Raw genomic sequence first — 23,187 nt, 5'->3', positions numbered from 1 at the left:
TTTACAAAACTGACGACGAGGGTTTCCAAATCCACTGAAACCTTCCTTTGTAAGGGGAAGTAAACGGTTAAGCCAAACGAAAAAAGATGCAATAATGCCATAATAATCACGATTAAATAAATTTATCGTTTTGATCATACAGCAAGAGTACTCATATCAGGTATACTTAGCCATGGGGCAGCTGGCTAAAGGACAGCACCATGATGGAAAAACTTAATCAGCCTTTGCAGGTTTTTATGTTTTTATATTTTGCCCTTGAACTGTAAACAAAGAATCAGTTGTTCGCATTACAGCAAAGAGTAGAAAATTGCAAAGCTATAGTGCACCAAACAAGCAAAGTAATTTTGAAGTTAAGCATACTGTTATTAGCAGACATGAGCAGTTTAAACAGCCTATCCACTGGTTGACATTGCCATGGTATCCTTGTAGTGCCAGTTTGCATTCCTCTGAGATAAGTCGTTTGATAATCCAGAATAATGTAGTGGATGCATTCAGATTATATTGATGCACTCAGATGCTACTATCTTAACAGGCTCAGATTTGAAAGGGTATCTGCATTATACTTTGAGTCAAGTGGTGTTCTCCAGTTCTTAATTAACACTGGCCACAGTCAGAGGAGATTGCTTACATCTCTATGCTTCGATTATTTCCTTGAAATGTTCAGGTGTTTCCATCAGTGTCTTTACATTCCATAATCCAACATTTTTATCGCATTCTAATTATGAATAGCTAAGGACAAGCAATGTAACTTTTATCTTCTTAATGCCACTAATTTGGCTGAGAGTTACATAATGAATAAATATTCAGGACTATTACAAGAATCATTCGAAGCAAAAGGGTCTAGTACATATGGGCTTTAAAATGCGTACCTTAAAAGCTATGTGCACTTCATTCACCATCTTGTGAAACAAAACTCTTCTATCACAAGCTTTTTGATTTCCGTGTTTTGAGCTGTGATGGTCTGAACCAGAAACAGTCTGTCCTCTTGAACGAACTAAAGCAGAATGAGATGATATACACTTAGCTGCAGTTTCTGAAGGCCCTGGATGGTTGTGGGTGAAATAATAGAGAGTTTTCTAGGTTGGAAGACTCTCCATCCAGACCAGATTACGCAAACTGTAAGAGACTCAGAGGTATAAGTGTAAGGTCCAAAAGAATGCCCCTTACAGGCGAGAGTATTAAAATACTGCTAGCTAACTTCAGAAGCATTCGCAACGAAGTACCAGACTTTGATGCACACCTGAAAAGCAGTAAAGCTCACATAATATTAGGTACAGAAAGCTGGTTGAAACCTGGAAGTGGTAGAAGTGAGAATTTAGGGGAAAACTGAAGTGTATAGCGAAAGGACACACTAACGGAAAATGGTGGTAGTCCATTTGTTGCAATAGAGAAGAAACTCAAATCCACTAGACAGAAACTGAAGGTGCATGCGAGATTGTTCAGATAATACTTACTATAAGCGGTGGGCATAAAATGGAAAATGTATCCTTCTATCACCCACCGTATTCGATTCCTGCTGTCACCGAAAACTTTAGAGAAGAGTTCAGTTTACCTGTACATAAGTTCCCCAATCATAGCGTAATCATTGGTGGAAACTTTCATCATCCAACAATCAGCTGAAGAAATTACAGTTTTGTTAGTGTTGAGCATGACAAGACACCCTGTGAAATGGTGCTAAATGCGTTCTCTGAAAACTACCTAGAACGAATAGTTCAGAACCCTGCTCATGATGGAACTAAATTAGATCCAATGATAACAAATAGACCTGACATCCTTGGTGATGTCTACATCGAAACTGGTATCAGTGATTATGAGATGGTTGTGGCGACAATGATTAACGAAGTGTAAAGAACATCTAAAACAAGTAGAAAGTTACATTTGTTCGGCAAATTAGATTAAAAAAAGCAGTAGTGCCATATCTCATTGAGGAACCTGGAAGTTTCAACACAGGCAGGAGCATGCAGAGTAACTGAGGCTTAAGTTTAAGAGAATAGTTGATCATGTATTGAACAGATATGTATCCAGTAGAATAGTTCATAATGGGAGGGACTTTACATGGCATACAATCACTGTAAAGAAACTTCTAAAGAAACGGAGACTATTACATAACAGGTGTAAAACAAAGTGTAGAGCTATAGAGAGAGAGAGAGATGCTGAATGAAACACGTCTGGCTGTCAAGAGAGCAATGCATAAAGCCTTCAATGACTACTATAATAGAAAATTATCAAATGATCTTTCACAAAACCCAAAGAAGTTCTGGTCATATGTAAAGGCTGTTAACTTCACCAAAGTTAATGTCTACTCACTTGTGAATGAGACAGGAAGTGCAATTGAGGGTAGCAAGGCAAAAGCTGAAATCCTTAATTCCATTGTCAAATTTTCCTTTACAAAGGAAAACCAAGATGAATTGCTCCAATTTAATCCTTATGCCATTGAAGATATGAGTGAAATAAATGACAGTGATGTTGACGAACAGCTGAAATCGTTAAAACTGAACAAAACTCTGGGATCCCATGCAATCTCTATTATATTGTATACTGAATTTGTGGCAGAGTTAGCTCCTCTGTTAACTAGTCTCTGTTTCGATCTCTCAGACAAAAAACCATGCCCAGAAGTTGGAAGAAAGCACATGTCACCCCTGTTTACAAGAAGGGTAGCAGAAGTGATCCTTAAAACTATCGACCAATATCCTTGACATCGACTTGTGGTAGAATCTTATAACGTATTCTGAGCTCAAACATAATGATGTATCTCGACCAGAATGATCTTCTCCATGCCAACCAGCTTGGATTCCGGAAACGTCGATCGCAGAGAACCCAACTCACAATTTTCTCACGTGAAATACTAAAAGTTTTGCACCAAGGTAGTCAGGTATATGCAGTATCAGGTATATGCAGTATTTCTTGATTTCCGAAAATTTTAGACTGAGTAGCACATCTATGCTTATTCTCAAAAGTACGATCATATGGCGTATCAAGCGATATTTTTGACTGAATTGAGAATATTTTGGTAGGAAGGACGAAGAATGTTGTCTTGGATGGAGAGTGGCAACTTGCTTTAAATGTTTAGAAAAGTAAAATTTTGCACTTCACAAAATGCAAAAACTTAGTTTCCCTATAATATCAACGAGCCACTGCTGGAATCGGCTAACTCGTACAAGTACCTGGGTCTAACACTTTGTAGGGCTATGAAATGGAATGGTCATATAGGCTCAGTTGTGCTGATAAACTTCGATTTCTTGATGTAATATTGGAAGAATAGAATCAGTTTGCACAGGAGGTTACATACAAATCACTTGTGTGACCGATACTGGCATGTTGCACACCCACGAGAATCATCTCATTTTTATGACTATGGAATCAAAGCTGAATCTAGTCTACTATTGCTCACGTGTCGGACTCAGTACCACATCTGCATATACTGTCAGGTCTACACTCTTTCTTGCACGTGACATGTCACTCCATCAGAATTTCTAAGCCAGGTGAGGTGGAATCACATTCTGAGCAAAATCCAAGCTTTGCTACGATAGGACTAACAGGGGATACTGAACACATGCAGAGAAGAGCAGCACGAATGGTCACAGGCATGTTTGACCCATGGAAGTGTGTCATAGAGATGCTGAAAAAACTGAGCTGGCAGACTCATGAAGATAGACGTAAACTCTTCCGAGAAAGACTTCGTACAGGATTTCAAGAACCAGCTTCGGATGATTATTCAAAGAATATACTACAACACCCCACTTATCGCTCACATAGGAATCGTGAGGACAATGTTAGATTAATTATAGCACAAACAGTCATTCTTCTCACGCTTAGTATGTGGATGGAACGGGAAGAAACCCTAATAACTGGTACACTCTGCCATGCACTTCACAGTGGGTCGCAGTTTAGATGTAGTAAGTTTTTGAATTTTTTTACTGTTCTAGCAGCTGCCATGCCAGTGAGCTAGTAAGACGTTCCCACTTTCCAGTTGCAAAATTATGCCAGTTCGCTGGCACGTGTGGAGTTTCGGATTTGCTTACGCATGTTTTCATTGCCCGTGGTACTCAAACTCGAAATGAGTGATGTCTTTTGAGTGAAACTATTGTGTGCATTGCACAATTGTAAACATATAGAAGTGTGTGTTACGGTAGTTACTGGAACGCATAACCTATCAGAAGAATGAATTTCGTAGCAGAACCCGGATTTTGCTCAGAATGTGGTTCCATTTTACCTGACTTAGGAAGTTCTGGTGGAGTAACGTGTTACACGTGCAAAAAAGAGTATGGACCTGAAGGTAAAAATTTACATAGGCCTCCTCCATATAGCAGAACTTTGTTAAGTTTAGCTTTTCGTTGTCATAAGTTAAAAAAACTAATTATGGCGCGTTATAAAGGTGACACTTCTGTGTTAAGAACACGGAGATAACAGATAACATAGAAATTCAAATGTATACATTAAAAGTACGTTACAAATGGGAAAACTCACTTCTGTATTATGAAGTTTAGAGCATGGACAGAAAATATAACAATTTAAACAGGCATATACTTTTTATATAAGAAGAATGCATAGACCATGGACCGGAAAAAATAACTATTTCAACAGACTAACGATGTATATATAAGAAGACGAGCTTTGGGGAGACATCAGAATTTTGTGTCAAGAAATGCAGTAACAGAGTAAAAGCAGTGATTTAATAAAATTTGTTTTAATGTTGTTCTTATTTCCTTCAGATTTTTAATTGTCTTGGTCTCTGAAATTGACGTGTGTAGGATATTTTTGTGCTCTTATATACATTCATCATCAAGTAAAAATCAGTTTTCAACCCTTTTTTCTCCAGATCATACAATTTACTGAAGATATCCATACTTGAGATTTTTGATTTGATATTCTCGATAAAATGCTGTGTACATAGTATAAAATAACATGAGTAATTTGTAATATATGGCTTTGGCATAACTAAAGTGAAATAAATGAACAATGCAAATACATCTTGAAATCTGTGGTTTTATTGAAACTTTCTGGCAGATTAAAACTGTGTGCCAGACTAACACTTAAACATGGGGCCCTTGCTTTTTACAGGCAAGTGCTCTACCAATTGAGCTACCCAAGCATTCGTAACCTGACCTCACAGCTTTACTACCGCCAGTAACTTTCTTCTACTTTTTGAATGATGATGTGTGAATACAACACTAGAATTATCGATATTATATACAGGAACTGGTTTTACTAAAAAATTAATCAGTAGAGTTGGAGTCGGTTGTCAGTAAATTCTTCAGGCTTCTTTTAAACTGAAGTTTATTAGTATCAGAACTTTTATGACTAGACATACTGGCAAGTTATTGAAAATGTGGGAAATACAGAAGCGTCCGATTCCATCCGCCTTCCCATGACGTCACAAATATGGCAGAAATGACCATACGCTACGACTCGAATATGGCACCTATGAGGTAATTACGTAAACATGACCACAAACACGCAAATACATTGAAAAAACCAAAACACACACGCGTTTTACAAAAAACCTAATGAAACTAACACGACAGGCTTGGGAAATTGGGGTTTTTGGGTGGCGACAAAGTAAACAAATCTACACACACACACACACCCATACCAAACCACACAAAACGACGAAAAATATCGACAACACAAAACTCCCCAAAGTCCACTAAACAAAATATCCACTGGAATCGGACACTTCCCTTGACGTATATAGCTCAACAGCAGCTCCTGATCTCACAAATTGAAATCGAACACTTCCCTTGACCTATATAGGTCAACAGAAACTACCGATACCAAATCATAAAACCCAAAATTACAACCACGTCCACAATCATTACCTCAAAAAACAACAAACCAACAAAATTGGAATCGAGCACTTCCCTTCACCTGTTATTCTTTCGACATCTACACTGGAACTTTAGTAAGCCTCATTTTTTCTCGACACACTGAACACATCACGACTTCATCTAAAAATCTGAATAGTTGAAGAGACTTTATTAGAGACAATGCACTGTCCCCCATCATCGCCGACAACCAAAAACTGTCGACCTTGTCAGGCATATCCATACCTACCAAAGACATAAAAAAAGCAATTTGCCAAAATTCACACTTGATGAACCGAAAAAAAATACAATAATGTTGACATAACAAAACCAAACTCGTTAACTCACTGAAAAATATTCCGCTGAAAGCACAGTCACTGCCGATACCACACACGTGCATTGCTACCATGCAAATGAACTCCACATGCCAGGTAACACGCTACCCATAAACACACCACCAGAGAGCACCACCGATCACATCAAAACGACACATACAAACACACCACTCTCACAAACTAAATTCTACACCGTCGTGACGTCACACACAACAACAGCCTTGCGTCACGGGTCAGAGCCGACGGATGGGATCGGACGCTTCAGTTGACCCAAAATGTGTGTTCCTGAATAATAGTAAACTTTCTTTACCAACTTTTTGTAGATTATTCTCATTTCTAGTAATGATTCCTTTAACTGCACTATTTGGTTGAAACTTACATATTAAACTTATGACAAATTTCACTAAGGAATAGTTACAGAGGGAAGCAGTAAGTGCGTCATAGCAACAGATTTCTTGTTTTAATCAAGTTGTGTCATAAATTTCCGTTCTCTACAATTTGATCTAGCACATATTCATTAATTATCCAGTTCATGTATTATTTTGTAGCACCATGTTTAAAAATCTTCTTTTCTTATCTGAGCTATTTATTTTTCATGTTTCATTTTCTCACACGATTACATTCCAGACAGATACCTTCAGAAAATACTTCATAATTCTCAAGTTTATTCTTCATTTGTATGGCCATATTGTACATAGTTGCTTCATAAATACCGATGGAGTTTAAATCAATTTGTGTACTTCCTTGCATTAACAAATTTATCTCCTACACAAATGCTTTCCGTTTTTCAAGTTCTGAGGTTATTGATACTCACCTAATAGCATCTTTTTCAAGACACAATCCATCCCATCCAGCTGATCTAAATTCTTTGCTACCACTGACACAATTATAATTTATCGTACCTTAATTTTTTTTCTCTCCACAGCTTTAATTCCTTTTCAGAATTCCTTCTTTATTTCCTTTACTGCTTGTTAAACGTACAGATTAAATAATATGAGAAGTAGGCCACAACAGTGTTTCATTCCCTTTTCAATTACTGCTTCCCTTTCATGTTCTTCAGCTCTCACAACAGCAGTCTGTTTTCTGTACTGGTTGTAGACAGCCTTTTGCTCTATGTATTTTACCCCTGCAGCCATCAGAATTTCAAGGAGTGTATACCAGGCAGTTTAGTCAAACTCTCTCTAAATTTAGAAATGCATTAAAGATAGGTTGGCCTAATATATTTCATAGGGTTAGTATTGCCTCACGGGTTCCTGCATATTTTGGTAGCCCACCTGAACTGATCTTCCCAAAAGTTTGATTTCTTCTGCTCTTTCCACTCTTCTGTGTATACAGTGTGAAAGCTGCCTTGCCCCCCCCCCCCCCCTTCCACTCCCGCACACTTACACTGCTGCTGTCTGGAGCACGGCCAATAGTTCTCTTACAGCAGATGTCAGATGTTTCACCCTTACAGAACACCACGACTGACGACTTCTTCACCTCCGTGAAACTGGCAGATGAGCTGAAACAAAAAGGAACAAGTTTAGTTGGCACTCTTTGGAGATCACTCAAAGAGGTCCCTCCTGTGGGGCGAAGTGGAGACAATGCATTGTAACCAACACACTTACAAATCAGGCGACAATCTTCTCACAGCATATCAAGGGAAAAAGAAAAATATATCATTTCTCTGAGTAACATGCATGCTGGATTTAAGCTGACTGAGGATACTGACAAGAAACTTCCAGAAACTGTGGAGTCTTAAAATGAAACTAATGGTGGAGTCGATATTGTTGACCAAATGGCTAGACACAACAGCATCCAAGCTGGCATTCACTGATGGCCTATGCATGTCTTCTACAGTATTCTTGACCTTGCCATGATAAACGCTCACACAGTTTTTGAGTTATTTACCTCTAAGATATCTCACCAAGACTTTATACTCAGAGTAGCAGATGAGCTTGCTGCCCTCTAGAAACTGCGGAGAGGAGCCAATCTCCCCTTGCAGGAACTCGATACCAGTGCTGGCCAATATGGAAACAGGTGTTGTCAAATTCAGGTTTCTTGCAAACAACAAAAGGCGAATAAAAATCAAATGTAAGCTTTAAGTGCAGCAAATGTGTGTGCAAAAGCTGCCAAGCAAAAACTCTTGCCGAATGTCTAAACTGTGAGCCCATCCCAGCTTAGGCAGTTCAGGCAAGTCTTTGTTCCTAAATATTTCCAAATATTTATAATTATAGACTGAAGTTATTTGCTCTTATGTTTTAGTTCCTCGGTTAAAATAAGCAAGAAAACACACACAGCTTTTCAGTCACCTGCTGCATTTTAGAATGTTTCACAAATACTCGGTACTTAATTTGTCTGTAAAAGTAAAAATAGTTTTAGTACTCACATAAACAAAATGTTTTGATTCTGTTTCAACCTTTTTAAAAAGAAAAACATTATAACATTGTTTTAGTTACTTGCTTTAATGATGATTGATGAAAGTCTGTGGAATTTATTCTGGAAAATTTAAAATTAAAAAAAAGTTTGTTCCTGAAAATGTGTGTTTGACAGTATGCTATTCATTTTAGAGACCAAATTATTATTTGGTTTCACTTTGTAGTCCAACTGAACATATTGTCAACAAAGTGGCACCTAAAATACGACCCAAATACAAATAAAACAGTGGTTTCTTACCATGCGTCAAAAATGACCCACATGGTAAAATTAGGGGTATGGCGAAGTCCGTTACTTCTAGTGTTAATATCAGTCTTTAATTCCAAGAATCCACTTTCACAAATTAACTGTTTATCATCATGTTTTGGACATATACTGAGTGGTAACCTGTTTAAAAGTTCTGAACTGCATATAATATGCCTTTTCAACGTGTAGTAATGAAGAATTGGCTAAGAACCATTTACTTATGCAATGAAAATTTTGTTAACAGCTCTTTCTAAAACCACATTTGATTTGCTATTTATTGCAATGTTTATATCATGTGCAGTTGACACCTTTGTTTCCTGTTGGAGAGAGACGACTTGACCTATTCTGCGGCACCTCCTGTTACATCATTATATTCTGATTTACTTAAAAAAGGATATTGTGATTTAGGCAGGGAACCACCTATAACTTATTGTCTAATGAGTTAGGTATATTGGTCCAGTACGTAAAATAGCCTTCTCAAGAGCGGAGCCCTTTAGAAATCCAAACTTTTATTCTGATGGGTCAACTGATGTTTGTGGAACCACCCGCCTGCTTTGGCCCGTAACATAATTGTGTTGTGTTGTGTTGTGTAATGTCATGGTGGCATGGTGTATTTGGAATGGTCTGTATTTTTAGAGGGTGTGTTGGAGTAAGTGGTGGTGCACTTTAATGTGGGATGGTTATCTTCATAAATTGTTTGTGAGCAGTGCTGGTGATTTGTTGGAATGCTTTAGTGTTGTTCATAAGATTAATATTGGAAGGGTTTGTTGTGGTTTCTTAGTAAGTTATTTTGTTATTGGCTGTCACAGGAAATTATTTGTTTTCTGGTTTAGAATTATAAGTGTGGTCTGTTGTTTGTGGTTGGGAATTTTTTACGATTTGGATACGACAGGGAAGTTCACAAGTAGATCACTACGTGCTGGGGTTGACCGAAGTGTCCGATCCCACCCGTCAGCTTTGACACGTGACATAAGGCTGTTGTGGCGTGTGATATCATGACTGTGCGGAATTTAGTTTGTGAGAGTGCCGTGTTTGTAGGTGTCGTTTTGATGTGATCGGTGGTGCTCTCTGGTGGTGTGTTTATGGGTAGCGTGTTACATGACATATATGGGGTTTATTTGCCTGGTAGCATTGCATGTGTGTGGTATCAGTAGTGACTGTGCTTTCACCAGAATATTTTTCAGTGAGTTAACGATTTTGGTTTTGTTATGTCGACGTTATTGTAGTTTTTTTCTGTTCGTCGTGTGTGAATTTTGGTAAATTGCTTTTTTTATGTCTTTGGTGGGTATGGATATGACTGACAAGGTCAACAGTTTTCGGTTGTCGGTGATGATGGGGGACAGTGCGTTGTCTCTAATAAAATTTCTTCAACTATTCAGATTTTTGGATGAAGTTGTGAAGTGTTCAGTGAGGCTTACTAAAGTTCCGGCGTCTCAGACCACGGACGGCTATATGCAGAGATGTCGTAAGGATAACAGGTCAAGGGAAGTGTTCAATTCCAATTTTGTTGGTTTGTTGTGTTTTTTGAGATAGTGATGATTGTGGACGTGGTTGTAGTTTTGGGTTTTATGATTTGGGTATCGGTAGTTTCTGTTGACTTACATAGCTCAAGTGGTTGTGGATATTGGCGTCTCAGACCAGGGGCGGCTATATGTGGAGATGTAAGGGTAACAGGTCAGGGGAAGTGTTAGATTCCAATTATGTTGATTTGTTGTTTTTTGAGGTAGTGATGATTGTGGACGTGGTTGAAGTTTTGGGTATTATGATTTGGTATTGGTAGTTTCTGTTGACTTATATAGGTCAAGGGAAGTGTTCAACTCCAATGTGTGGTTGTGACTGTGGGTGTTCCAGTATCGGGAATTGCTATGTTGAGCTGTATAGGTCAAGGGAAGTGTTAGATTCCAATTTTTTGGGATCGGGAGCTGCTGCTGAGCTATATAGGTCAAGGGAAGTGTCCAATTCCAGAGGATATTTTGTTTTGTGGAATTTGGGGAGTTTTGTGTTGTCGGTTTTTTTCATCGTTTTGTGTGGTTTGGTATGATGGTGTATGTCTAAATTTGTTTTCTTTTACTTTGTCCCCACCCAAAAACTCCCAGTTTCCCATGGTTGTCCTGTAAGTTTCATTAGGTTTTTTGTGGAACACGTGTGTGTTGGTTTTTCAATGTATTTTCGTGTTCGTAGTCATGTTCACGTAATGACGTCATAGGCGCCATATTAGAGTTGTAGTGTATGGTCGTTTCCGCCATATTTGTGACGTCATGGATCAAAGCAGATGGGTGGAATCGGATGCTTCAAGATTTCTGCGTGCTGCAATAGGTCATGACATGTTGACCATGACTAAATTCCTACAGTTGTTTGGTCTAATTGCCAAATATGTGATCTCTCTCTCTCTCTCTCTCTCTCTCTCTCTCTCTCTCTCTGTGTGTGTGTGTGTGTGTGTGTGTGTGTGTGTGTGTGTGTGTGTGTGTGTGTGTGTGTGTTTTTTTTTAGGATTTTGTTCGTTTGATTTTTGCGTAAGTATTGTTTTGTTAAGTCTTCATTATTAAGTTTGTCATGTAATGTGCGACAATATGGTCGCCATATCTTATAAACTTGAGATATGTGTGTCTACCATCTTAATGACATCATGGGTAAAAGCTGACAGGTGGTACTGCAATCTTTGATAAACCGGTTCGTACAGTGTGAAGAGGAAAAGATTACAGTATACATAGAGCTAAGATGTCAACTGTGGTAAACTTTGAAACTGTCTTCTAATCACTGTTGAGCAATACAGACTGCTATGTATGGTTCACAAATATGAAATCAAATTCTCCTCTGTTAAAGTTGTATAAATAATTCACCAACCTTTTGTCACATGTTCCATGGACTCCTGCCCAGGCTCCAGCATATAACAAAAATTAAAATCTATTCTTATCTAGGGGAATTATTACCTTAGCTTTAGATCTTCAATAAACATTTTTGATGATATGAGCTTTTTACATTCAAACAAACAGGCCTAATCTAATAAACTGGACTCAAATCAAACCAGTCCATTAACAAAATGTTACAAATTATGATATAAGACTTATGGAAAAGATGAGAACAATATGTGAGTGTTGCTCTAAGGGACAGTGGTGCTTGTTGCATTACAGCCAGTGGCTCATCTTCAAAGATGTCACACATTCTCCCTTGTATCAGTGGTTCCATGAAAAGAGAGAAATGCAGCTTCTGTAGAGCCATAAAAAATACATATTTTAATGTATGGTACAACTTCTAAAACAGCTTGTACATACATTGGGTCAATGATTTACAGGTTGTGTGAGTCACTAACAATTTCATGACACTACAATGACATAAGAAACATTCCAGCTTATTGAGGCAAAGAGGACATAATAAGATAGCCAAACATGAAATGGGAAGCCAGTAGTATACGTTACTTGAGAATGAAATCACCAGTACATTCAAAGAACTAAATGACAATGGATAAGAGAGAAATGTAAATAAATTAGGAATTAGATGGTGATAGGAAAACTTTATTGCGTGCAACAAGAAAATTAAATATAATTTGGTGATGTAAAAATAAAGATGTAAAATGTAGTTGGGAAATTTGAATAATACTGCAGAAAGCAGGAGTAAAATGAAGGTCTTTTCAGTGAAAGAATTGCCAGCAGCATGATAGAATAGGAGAATGAGGAGACTTATGTCAAAGGAATAGGTGAGTCAGTAATGCAGTTATAGTTTCAGGGCTGCAGTATAGTTTGAGATCAAGCAAGTACCCTCTACTTATGCAACTAACCCCTCCCATGTGTATGGAAAATGTTGAATAAAAAGTTATACAAAATTGAAGAAAGTGACATCTAAACTGTCAAATTGGTGAGCACTTGTCCTTCCCAGTCACAATTTTACTATCAGGTGTTTTAATATTGACATGGAGGACCCATAGAACAGGGCACCATCTCCTGTTCCCCCGTCCTCTTGGGTAAATCATTGCTGCCAAGAGAGAAGGACACAGACAACCATAGCTAATCAATGGTGCTCACAGAGAAATCTAAATGGATACCAATTGAATTTTGAAGAATTGCAGCTTCTGACCCACGAGAGATACCATTCTCCATCTGCTTACAAGACTATTTTACTGTCACTGATGCACCTGCATTGAGGGTCTACCACACCTACAGGAAGGACAATCTTACTGGAGTCAGGGCTAAGAGTGAGGAGGCTGTTTTTTTCGATGACAGATGCCATTACTCTCCTGTTCCATCTTGCCACGGCCCTATAAGCAGTTGCAGTGGAAATTCTCACACCAGTGTTTCTTCATATCTTCCACCTCATGATCCGTTGAGTGCAGATATACTCACAGAGCCTTTTCGGGCACAGCCCCACTCATTTCTCCTCATGGGTCACTTAAGTGCACACAATGTGCTGTGGGGCACAGTCGCTGTAAGGGAAAGGCAAATGAAAACGAGACAGACAGACAATGTAATGAGCAAGATGTGGATGTCGTCTCAGGGGTCGAATTATCCAAGGCTTCGTCCATTTCAAGTTTCTGTCTTTTGAACTCCAGTCAGATGACACACTTTACTGCAACCACAGGGTCATCTTCAGCCATTGACCTTTGTTTTAGCTCCCCAACTCCTGCAAATTCATTTCAGTGGAAGATGGCCACAGATTTGTGTTTCAGTGACCACCTTCCAGTGCATTTGAATAATGATAAGAAAACCAGTGGCTGTATTTGAATCCAACATCATTTATTCTTTTTAAAACATGCTACCAGTTGCAGCACCGAATGTCGTCATCTTAAGGTCCCTGCATATGGAAACACACATAACATGATAGGAGAGGATGAGAGCATGGAGAACATAAATCATAGTTTGAATGAAAAGGGATAAATGACATCACAAAATTACATAATAAAAATATGGTATTGTTATCAATATAAAACAAAATTTAGCATCTAATGTATATTGCAATTCTTTTTTGCACCAATGATATAATGGACTTGAGGGGAACCCACACGTACAATGAGTTACACCAGCAAAGCAATTGCAGTCACATGCATCCTTCACCAGAACACCTACAGATATATCAATAATAAGAAACGAAACAAACTAATGACGTAGTACCAAGTGGCCAGAGTGGACAAATGCAACACAGACCTAATGAACAAACATTCACTGGAAAATTCAGACAACCCAACATGCCAACATATATTTTAACACCCCAAAAACATAAACAATGTAAAACGTGGTCTAAAACCTGGTATAGAAATAGACATGTGCTCCACTGATATTACTCTACAGCAACCCAGTCATATTCCTGAGGTCTATGACTGAAGCTTAGCAAATGTGTTCTTGTGTGTGTAAAAGACCGTGGATGCATTATCTACAAAGAAACAATGAAACATATCATCAAAATTCCTAGTAATTATAAGAAATGTACCAGGCGTAAAACAGTGTTGTCAACACTAACAACAGTCACTGTCAATATGTACCCACAGGGTTAAGAGTAGCATACATAATATATGTTGACAACATCTCATGTTGCATTCCTCTATTTACCTGAACAGGCTGTAAAGAATAACCTAGTAAAATTCAATCAGTATAACCAGTAGCCACATATGTGCAACTACACATACTGGACCATTAACTTAGAAATGCCCATCTGGAAACCCAGCAGAATAAAATCAAGAACATGTATGTATTAACACACAATAACGAGACAAAGAACTCAGAAGATTTCATAATAATGTGTCCCTGGATAATAACTTACGCAAATGTGACAAGCGTCAAGCGCATCCATATATACGCTAGATGCTTAATTCATATCATGAAACTCTGCAACCTAAACTACACTTTAACAGTGGTACACCAGTATAACCAAATTGTGTGCCCAAAAGGCACTTCATGCAGAGAAAATCAACACTGAACCCACTCTCAGTTACTAATGAACTGCATACAACCATACATTCAAAACAAAAATAAATGTGGCAGTTGGAGGCAATCATTATATAGCGTTACATCAACCATAGCAAATTGATAACCGAACAATGCACAGACAAAGTAATGAAAGGGCAAACGAATTACATGCTCACACCCCTTAAAAACAGGAAGTGTTTGTTAAGTATCTAGACCAAACAATCCACACAACCGTTAAAAACAAAAACATTAAAAAAACTCTAAAACTAAATACTCATTCACATTGGGAATCCTTGGGCGATTTTTTGTGTGCCATTCGTTACTGTGCAGATATTCAAATGTTTCGTCATGCTGTGTTTTTAGTATATATATATATGTGTTTTCTATAACGTGCCATTCCCAGTGTGAATATTTATTTAGTTTTACAGTTTTTTAATGTTTAATGGTTGTGTGGACCATTTGGTTTGGATAATTATCAAACACTTCCTGTTTTTAAGGGAATGTAAGCATGTCATTTGTTTGCCCTTTCATTACTCTGTGTTTGTTTGTGCAGTGTTCGGTTATCACTTTGTTGTGATTGATGTAATGCTATATAATGAATGACTTCAACTGCCACTTTTATTTTTGTTCTGAATGTATGGTTGTACCCAAGTTAGTAGTAATTGGGAGTGGGTTCAGTGTTTATTTTCTCTGCACAAAACACCTTTAGGGCGCATAGTTTGCTTATACGGGTGTACTCCTACCACAGTTTTGGTGTGCAGAGTTTTAAGATATGAATTACACTTCTAGGATGTACATGGATGTGCTCGACATTTGTCATGTTCCCATTATTTTGGAATCTTCAGAGTTCTTTGTCTCATCAGTGGAGCTGTTGCCTATTCCATTCCCCAGTCAGGCAACTACCTCAGACAATGGCCTATTCCTTGACAGAACAAAGTGTGTCACTTGACAGTTGGAGCCAGGCATGCAGCTTTACAGAAAATCTTCATGACTTCAGGTCTGAGACATCACAGGCAAGGTGAGAAATAAAAGGACAAAGGAGGAACTTCTGGAAGGAATTTGCAACTTCAGTTAATGTGTCCACTTCCATTGCAGAAGTTTGGGAATCAGTAAGGTACACCTCCCTGTATTGCAGGAGTTCCCAGATTTGTCCTCTGATGGAGCATGTTGAGAGCCCCATTACTTTCATCGGACAGTTTGTTTTGAAGGTTAATAACATTTTAAAAAAATCAGGAAATCTTGTTTTATTCTATGATTACCCCAATTTTAAATCATAACTGATAAAACAGAAATCATTATGAAATTTAACAATGTTGTCAGTATTTTCAAAAGTCTTAGAAAATAATCAATGTAGTGGTAAGTTATTTGCAGGGCACTTATTCACTTCCTGCAAAACAGCAGGGTTCTGCACAACAACAGTTTGGGAAATGCTGCCTTGTGGCCTTGTTAAGAAATTGAGTCTTAGTAGATGAGCCTAAAAATGTGGCTCGGGTTTCAGCAGAACACTTCTTTACCCTCACTGTGTCATGCAGACGAACTCCAGATATTCTGTAGGACTCTGGACATGAGGCAGCTCCATTTCTTCCCATGTAATGAGGTCTACAGTCATCCATTCTTCATATGGGGGAATCGAAATCATCTTGTCTGTAGCCAGAGGCACTACTCCAGGACCACATCAGATTTTTTATGCTATGCTCCGCTAGCTGACCCCAGAGTCAGTCGTGTTTCAATCAGATATGGTTTGCTAGACGGTCCCCACCACTTGGAAGAAGGGAGTATTAATTACATAATGGAAACCAAGCAAGACCCATAACAACCCTAACAGTTACTGGAGTGTAGCCCTTACCAGCTGTATGGGGTACACTCTCAAGGTCACAGTCAACTGCTACCGTGTATGGCTCCTCTAATCATGAGATCTCCTGTGCCAATCCCAGAGCGGTTTCAGGTGCTACCATGCTGCCCTTGACAACTTGATTCTACTGCAGACAGTGGTACAAGACCCTTCTTAAGCTGAAACCATTTGGTCGGTGCGATTTTTGACCGTGGAAAAGCACATGACACCACTTTGGGTACAGAATCCTTTGCAACTTCATGACCGGGTGCTACATGAATGTCTGCTGCTTCATGAGAATTGGGTCCTCCAACGCAATGTACTCAGTGTCCACTGTTGGCAGGTGCTATCACTGGCATCTCATAGGCATTCAGGAACTCTGTTAAATGCTCTTTGTTTGTCGATGACTTCATGATCTTCTATTGTTATTCCAATCTTACAGTGGTGAGGCAACTGTAGCTCACCATCAGAAGGCTGGAAACTTTGGTCAATAAACTGGGTTTGAGGTTCTCACCAGAGAACAATACTTGTATCAATTTTAACCCTGCTTATCAAAGTTTTAACCTGTCAGAACTCATGGTAGGGAACAATTGATTTCAGTCATGTGGACAATGTACACCTTTTGAGCCTACTATCTGGCACAAAATGAACCTGGCTTCTGCACCAGACAGACCTGCAAAAATCATTGAATATTTTGAAATGCCTCAGTGGAAAGGTGTGAGCAGCAGACAGGTCCTGCCTCTTATAGTTTCATAGAGCATTTTCAGATCACAATAAGATCATGGCAGCACAGTTTATGGAGTAACACATACTACCTAACTCAAAATGTTAAGATGCTGTCCGCCATGAGTCATTTGAATACCACCTGGAGCCTTTTGGACTAGTGCAGTTCATAGTCTGTGTGCAGAGGCTGGTGAACCACCACTCCGGTTTAGCAGCACCTCCTTCTGGCTCGATAGTCCCTGAAAATCTTAGCATTGTCATTGTTATTGTCATTAGCATTTACTGCTATCCACCCTCAGTTTGAGTAGCTGTTTTGGAACTGGCCCCATGCAACCAAGCCAATTGGGATATGTGCTACCAAATGCATCAAAGACCTGGTTATATTAGACATTTGAATATGCAGCCAGGGTTGGACCAAATCCACACCTTGGTGTCTTCAGAGGCCCAAAGTGATTTTAAGCTTGAAAATGTGTACTCCAGATCATGGTTATGCAAACCTGTTTTCTTCAGTTTTAACTATGTGCTACAGTTTTATCGTTGTGTACACAAATGCCTCCCAGCAAAGGAATGCATTCCATTTGCCAGCTGTTTTCTGTGATAGGTTTTTCCAAATATGCCTTCTATAACACTTTACAAATTGTGATGTAAGGTTGTATGGCATTGTGACAGCACTAGAGCGGAATCAGACACATCACAGTACAAAGTTTCTTGTCTGCCCTGAATCACTCAGTGCACTACAAGCGGTCATCACATGTACCTAGTAGACAGTTGATTTGGATCATCCATGACGCCTTCACTGCAGGTCCAACACCAAGGCAAGGTGGTGATCTTTCGCTGGGTATCTAGACATACAAGAATACGGGGAAGTGCCACATCTTACAAAGAAGCCAAAGATGCATGTAGAGGCAGTGTACATTGATGTGTCATTCTCTTGCACACGGTCTTCTCATTGCTTGACAGAAGAATCGTGTGTCAGTGGGAAACCGAATGGTTGGAAGTGGTGAACAACAAACTATGGTCACTCAAATGAATCGTGCAGGCATGGCAGATTTAACGCCAACCGCACCAATGGATGGAAATGCTGCTTACCAGGCAGTGCATAGGACATAGCCCCCGAACACACAGTTTTCTGCTCCGGCGGAAGGCAGTGTATGTTTTATGTACTGACATAAGGAGCAACTCTCAGTTGGGCTGGAGATCTGCCCACATCCTCAACGACTCTGAAAACAATGTAATGCAAGTTTTGAAATTTTGTGGACTGTCAGGTCTCGTCTCTTAAAGTGCTGGAGAGGGAAGGTCAGTGTGCTCTAAATGGATAGCTTTCCCTGGCAGTTTGGTATTTTTATTACTCAATTTTGTGTGTCATACTTTAGTGCCTCATGATGGTGGTTTTTATAATTGATAGATGGACGTTCATATGTTGTAAGCAACTCCACCCATGTAGTCAACCTGAGACCCCCAACCCACACCTCCAGGTGATTGGCACACTGACACTTCATAAGAGTGATGATGACCATCCTGTTGAGTACCCACATGATCCTTCCTTTTTAATCTTCCCAGCCAAGTTCCCTTTCCTCCCTAAGGGAGGGACTATTAGTTCTAAAAGTTAGGGTGCAATTTTACTTTTTATATGTATTATTGGGGGTCTGTGCATTTAGCCCCCCTCCCCACCCCCCCCCCCCCCCCCCAGAAGTAAGCACTGGCCAGAAATTCTGTCTCAAAATTTATTAGTTTTCTCAACTGAAAGTTTTTTTGATAAAGTTGGGTTTTCTCACACATACCTTTCATGGGAACTGTCACTGGTAGAGCTCTCTCTCTCTCTCTCTCTCTCTCTCTCTCTCTCTCTCTCTCTCTCTCTCTCTCTCTTCTCTCGTTGACCTTGGGCCATCTCCTCCCACACCCTGCAATAGATGTCAACAGAGTGGATGATTAACTCCATGAATTTTTGGGCTTGCAGCTTGATGATGTCAAGATCTTCCCACAATATTTTAGCTCACAACCATTCAGCCATCTTAAAACAGATTCAGTGAAAATGAAAATGCACCTGAAGATAGCCGAATTGTTGTCAGTTGAAATATCATGTCAGGAAGTTGATGTCATCCAACTGCAAGCCCAAAACCTCACAGAATACTCTATACATCAAGAAAACTCCATAGACGATGGTCATGAATATAATGCCACTGTTTCCCCTACCACAGTTAACAAGAGGGTGAATGTTCCCATTTTCTTTGTAGCTTTACCACAGCCAATGATTAATTCTTGTCAGTAATATATTTCTTTTTACTTAATATTTCATTGTTATTTCTGTATTGTGTGATTACGAGAGCTTAGTAAATTTAACTTCGTTAATAGTGTACCACTCATGTCTTTTAGATTGTAGAATTTTGTAGGCATTCTTTCTTTCAGTTTTTGGTGCAATGGAAACATCATACATAGTACACTTCAATAATCTTGATGATTATGCAGCAGTAAAGGCTAAAAAGAAAGAACAAAAAATGCAAGATGATGAAGCAGCTGGTCCAGTTGTAGAGCGAAAGTGCCCAAAATGTAACAATGATAAAATGTCATATACCACTTTGCAGCTTCGATCTGCAGATGAAGGGCAAACAATTTTTTTCACCTGCACAAAATGCAAGTGAGTATTACAGTTCTGCAGTGTGATGAATCAGTCTCTTTCATCCTACCAACTCTAGTATCAGTACTTTAACCTGCGAAGGCTAAGAGGTTTGTAAAGTGAGTGCACGTACATATATGCTTCCCAGGAGTGTGTTGTGTCTGTGCCGGTCGGAGTGGCCGCGCGGTTATAGGTGCTACAGTCTGGAGCCGAGCGACCGCTACAGTCGCAGGTTCGAATCCTGCCTCGGGCATGGATGTGTGTGATGTCCTTAGGTTCATTAGGTTTAATTAGTTCTAAGTTCTAGGCGATTGATGACCTCAGAAGTTAAGTCGCATAGTGCTCAGAGCCATTTGTTGTGTCTGTTGCCATATTAACTTTATATTTAAGTTAAGGAAAGAATTTGATTTGTGTATATCAAATTTTAGATGTAAATCAGAGTCCTAAAGAATGTAGTTGGATGTTGACTGTTCATGATCACTTCAGTTAACTTCAAGGGAATCCAGCGGAATATATAAAACATGAGCTGAACATGAATCTATTTACCAGAATGTTTCAAAGCAGTGTGAACATACTATCATCAGTTTTCAGGAGCATACAATCAACTGTGTACGTGAGCTTTCAGTGCTTGATATAAATGTAACATTAAAGGTGCTTGCTATTTTGGGTGTGTTGGGTTAAAATTAGCAATTATCTCAAAACTATATGGTTGGAAATCATAAATTTTAATAGCTTTTTAAAATATCTGTAATTTTCCTAACATCTTAGACCAATTTTCTTGTGCAATATCAGTAGGTTACATTTATTATAGGAAGGAAACATCTGCATTTGAGAAGCCAACAACTTTCAGAATGTGAATTTTGCTTAATATTATGTTGATGATTACTGAGTATAATTAGGGTTGATAATGAGCTCACATTGTAAAGATGTCACAGTTACACACACACACACACACACACACACACACACACACACACAGAGAGAGAGAGAGAGAGAGAGAGAGAGAGAGAACGACAGTTAGCATTTTGCGCTCATGTGTGTGTGTGTGTGTGTGTGTGTGTGTGTGTGTGTGTGTGTGTGTGTGTGTGTGTGTGTGTGTGTGTGTGTGTGCGCGCGCGCGCCTGACTTTCTCTGTAACTCCTCATCCCCACATCTGAGAAAAATGGTAGGTACATCCAGTTATCTCTGGGTTGCCAAACAGTTGGTGAAGATTTGACCTGTTGACTAATATCTGTTAAAAGTGCATGGGAAGCATATGGAAAAATTCATTTGTAACACATGAACATTTAGTTTCTCATATCTGTTATCATATGCAGTAACTTTTATTCCCCTATTTCTTTCATTTGTTCTGTAAAGGAGTCACCATTCTGCTCCTTTAACTTTGGCTGCTAAACATATTACAGTACACATGATAGTTATCTTCCCTTATTTCATTGAATGAATCACATCAAATTCTCTAGTATATTGAATATTGTGCATACTGTTTCATATCTATGGAAGTAAGGAATATGTCAAGCAACGTAACATAGTACAGTAAGAGAAAATATTACAAGTGCAAGATGCAAATAACATACAAAGATCCTCCCATGAATTTTCATTCACGTGTTGAGTGAAAGTATCGCAGCTCAGTCTTGAACAAAAAGAAGAATAGTTGACTACTGAAAATGAACGGTTTTGGGTTTTATCAGTAAAACACAGTATTTGAGTCACTGCAGAAAAGTCTCGTGGGGAAACATTGGTAATAAGGAATATCTTTAGTAAAGAAAGCTTAACTTTATCAGTTGTAGTTGCTGTTGAATTTAGTGAATTACTGCACAGTGCCGGTTTAGAAATGTTTTATTGTTTTTTTATACATTGTCTTTTTATTTCTGCATACAATGTTGTAAAGTTGCTAATTTGAAATTTCACTTTTTTTTCAGATACAAAGAAACAGAAAATTCTTAGTCTCACGAATGTGTTATTACAGCAGACTCACCCTTTAACTGTGTGGAGCTGGAAGAAATTATTTTCTAAAAACGTTGCACAATAAAGTTTTGTGTTATTGCAACATTCCAGAACATTATAAAATAGTACCTGACTCAGTGTGTGAATTGCCAAAGACTGTTCACTCAATAAGCAATTATCTTATAAGTGTGGCATACTAATGCCGTTGTAGAAGTCTTATTAAAAATGGATGTGTTTCAGAATGAGAGAACCTGTTCCTGCATTTATTAATTTGCCTTTCAAAACTTTGTCCTTCACCATCTGAACAAATTTGGTAGAAAACAAAACAGTGTTGACATTCATTTAAAAAGCCAGGAATACAGCAATACTGGAGTTAAGAATCCTGTTTGCCCCTCACCTCAGGCATTACAAAGTTTGACTCTAGTTCAGATTGCATGCTAAATGAAAGGCTGCATGAGAAGTTCAGTGAACATAGAAGATGAGAGGCACATCCCAGCTATATCTAATACTATTAACATTAATGCTCAAACTAATGTGTTTGGAACCATAAATATTGTTTCCTACGTTGTTTATATATTATTCTGCAGACTCATGTACAGGAGCAACCATCAAAATTATTCCAAAAGCTTTTTCCTGTTGCCAGAACATTGCCATGTTGCCCACGTATAACCTTTCAATGCCATGGATGAGAAAACTTGTTGAAAGAAAATTTTACATGTCTTACAGTCACAGTAACTTTCCTTTCTAAGTGCTTGTCATCATGGCAGTACTGTCAAAATGACAAGTTCAGTCATTTTTTGTTCACTCTTGTGAGTCGTGTACCACCTGCTGTTGATTCATCATCATTTGAGTTTCAAATCTAATGTAAGTTAGCACCAATCACAGTATTGTTATTTTTTTAGTTTCATTAGCGTAGAAGTACATACAAAGATGTGTTGCAATATTCAGAAGACACCTTTGATGTTTTAAAGTATATAAGTGGCCAAATCAGAAACATCGTTTATCTAAGAGTTATGTGTGTTTACCCTATACAAAACAAAATTATTTGCTCTCAGCAGGATGTGACACAACTACCGAAAAAATTAATAGCAAGTAATTGACCTTTTAGTTATGCAGAATGTGGAAACAAGATTGTTCAAACAAACCAGGAGAGTTATTTGACAAATAAATAAAAAAAAAAACAAAAGCAGAAAACTTACATAAGCACTGACTTTGAATTCAAGTAACTTCCATCCCACTGTCTGTTTAATTAACTGTATCGTATGAAAAGCAAACATTAATGCACATATTTTAACTGTAGACTTTCAGATGTTCTTCTCATATTTAGTTTTGACACGCTTGCTCAAAAAAGAAAATAGATGCTATTGGGGTGCTAGCCAAA

General features: G+C 38.5%; 1 protein-coding gene across 1 annotated transcript; it reads left to right on the top strand.

Moving 5' to 3' along the window:
• Positions 1-3,990: 3,990 nt before the first annotated feature.
• On the top strand, positions 3,991-22,052 carry LOC124798383 (DNA-directed RNA polymerase I subunit RPA12). The gene is made up of 3 exons (XM_047261756.1): positions 3,991-4,276; positions 19,655-19,883; positions 21,782-22,052. The coding sequence occupies exons 1-3, from the start codon at positions 4,162-4,164 to the stop codon at positions 21,804-21,806; spliced, it is 369 nt and encodes a 122-aa protein (XP_047117712.1). The 5' UTR covers positions 3,991-4,161; the 3' UTR covers positions 21,807-22,052.
• Positions 22,053-23,187: the final 1,135 nt, after the last annotated feature.

The sequence above is a fragment of the Schistocerca piceifrons genome, chromosome 5, assembly GCF_021461385.2.
Source record: "Schistocerca piceifrons isolate TAMUIC-IGC-003096 chromosome 5, iqSchPice1.1, whole genome shotgun sequence".
In the NCBI taxonomy this organism is placed as follows: domain Eukaryota; kingdom Metazoa; phylum Arthropoda; class Insecta; order Orthoptera; family Acrididae; genus Schistocerca; species Schistocerca piceifrons.
Note: the sequence above shows the minus strand (reverse complement) of the source record. Positions and strands in the feature narration are given on the sequence as shown.

What these genes read in the sequence shown, in the direction of transcription:
- LOC124798383 (XM_047261756.1), top strand. Translation starts at nt 4,162, where the DNA reads ATGAATTTCGTAGCAGAACCCGGATTTTGCTCAGAATGTGGTTCCATT. An exon ending in AAAAGAGTATGGACCTGAAG is followed by an intron (nt 4,277 to 19,654) that starts GTAAAAATTTAC and finishes TCTTTCTTTCAG; the next exon opens with TTTTTGGTGCAATGGAAACA. An exon ending in TTCACCTGCACAAAATGCAA is followed by an intron (nt 19,884 to 21,781) that starts GTGAGTATTACA and finishes CTTTTTTTTCAG; the next exon opens with ATACAAAGAAACAGAAAATT.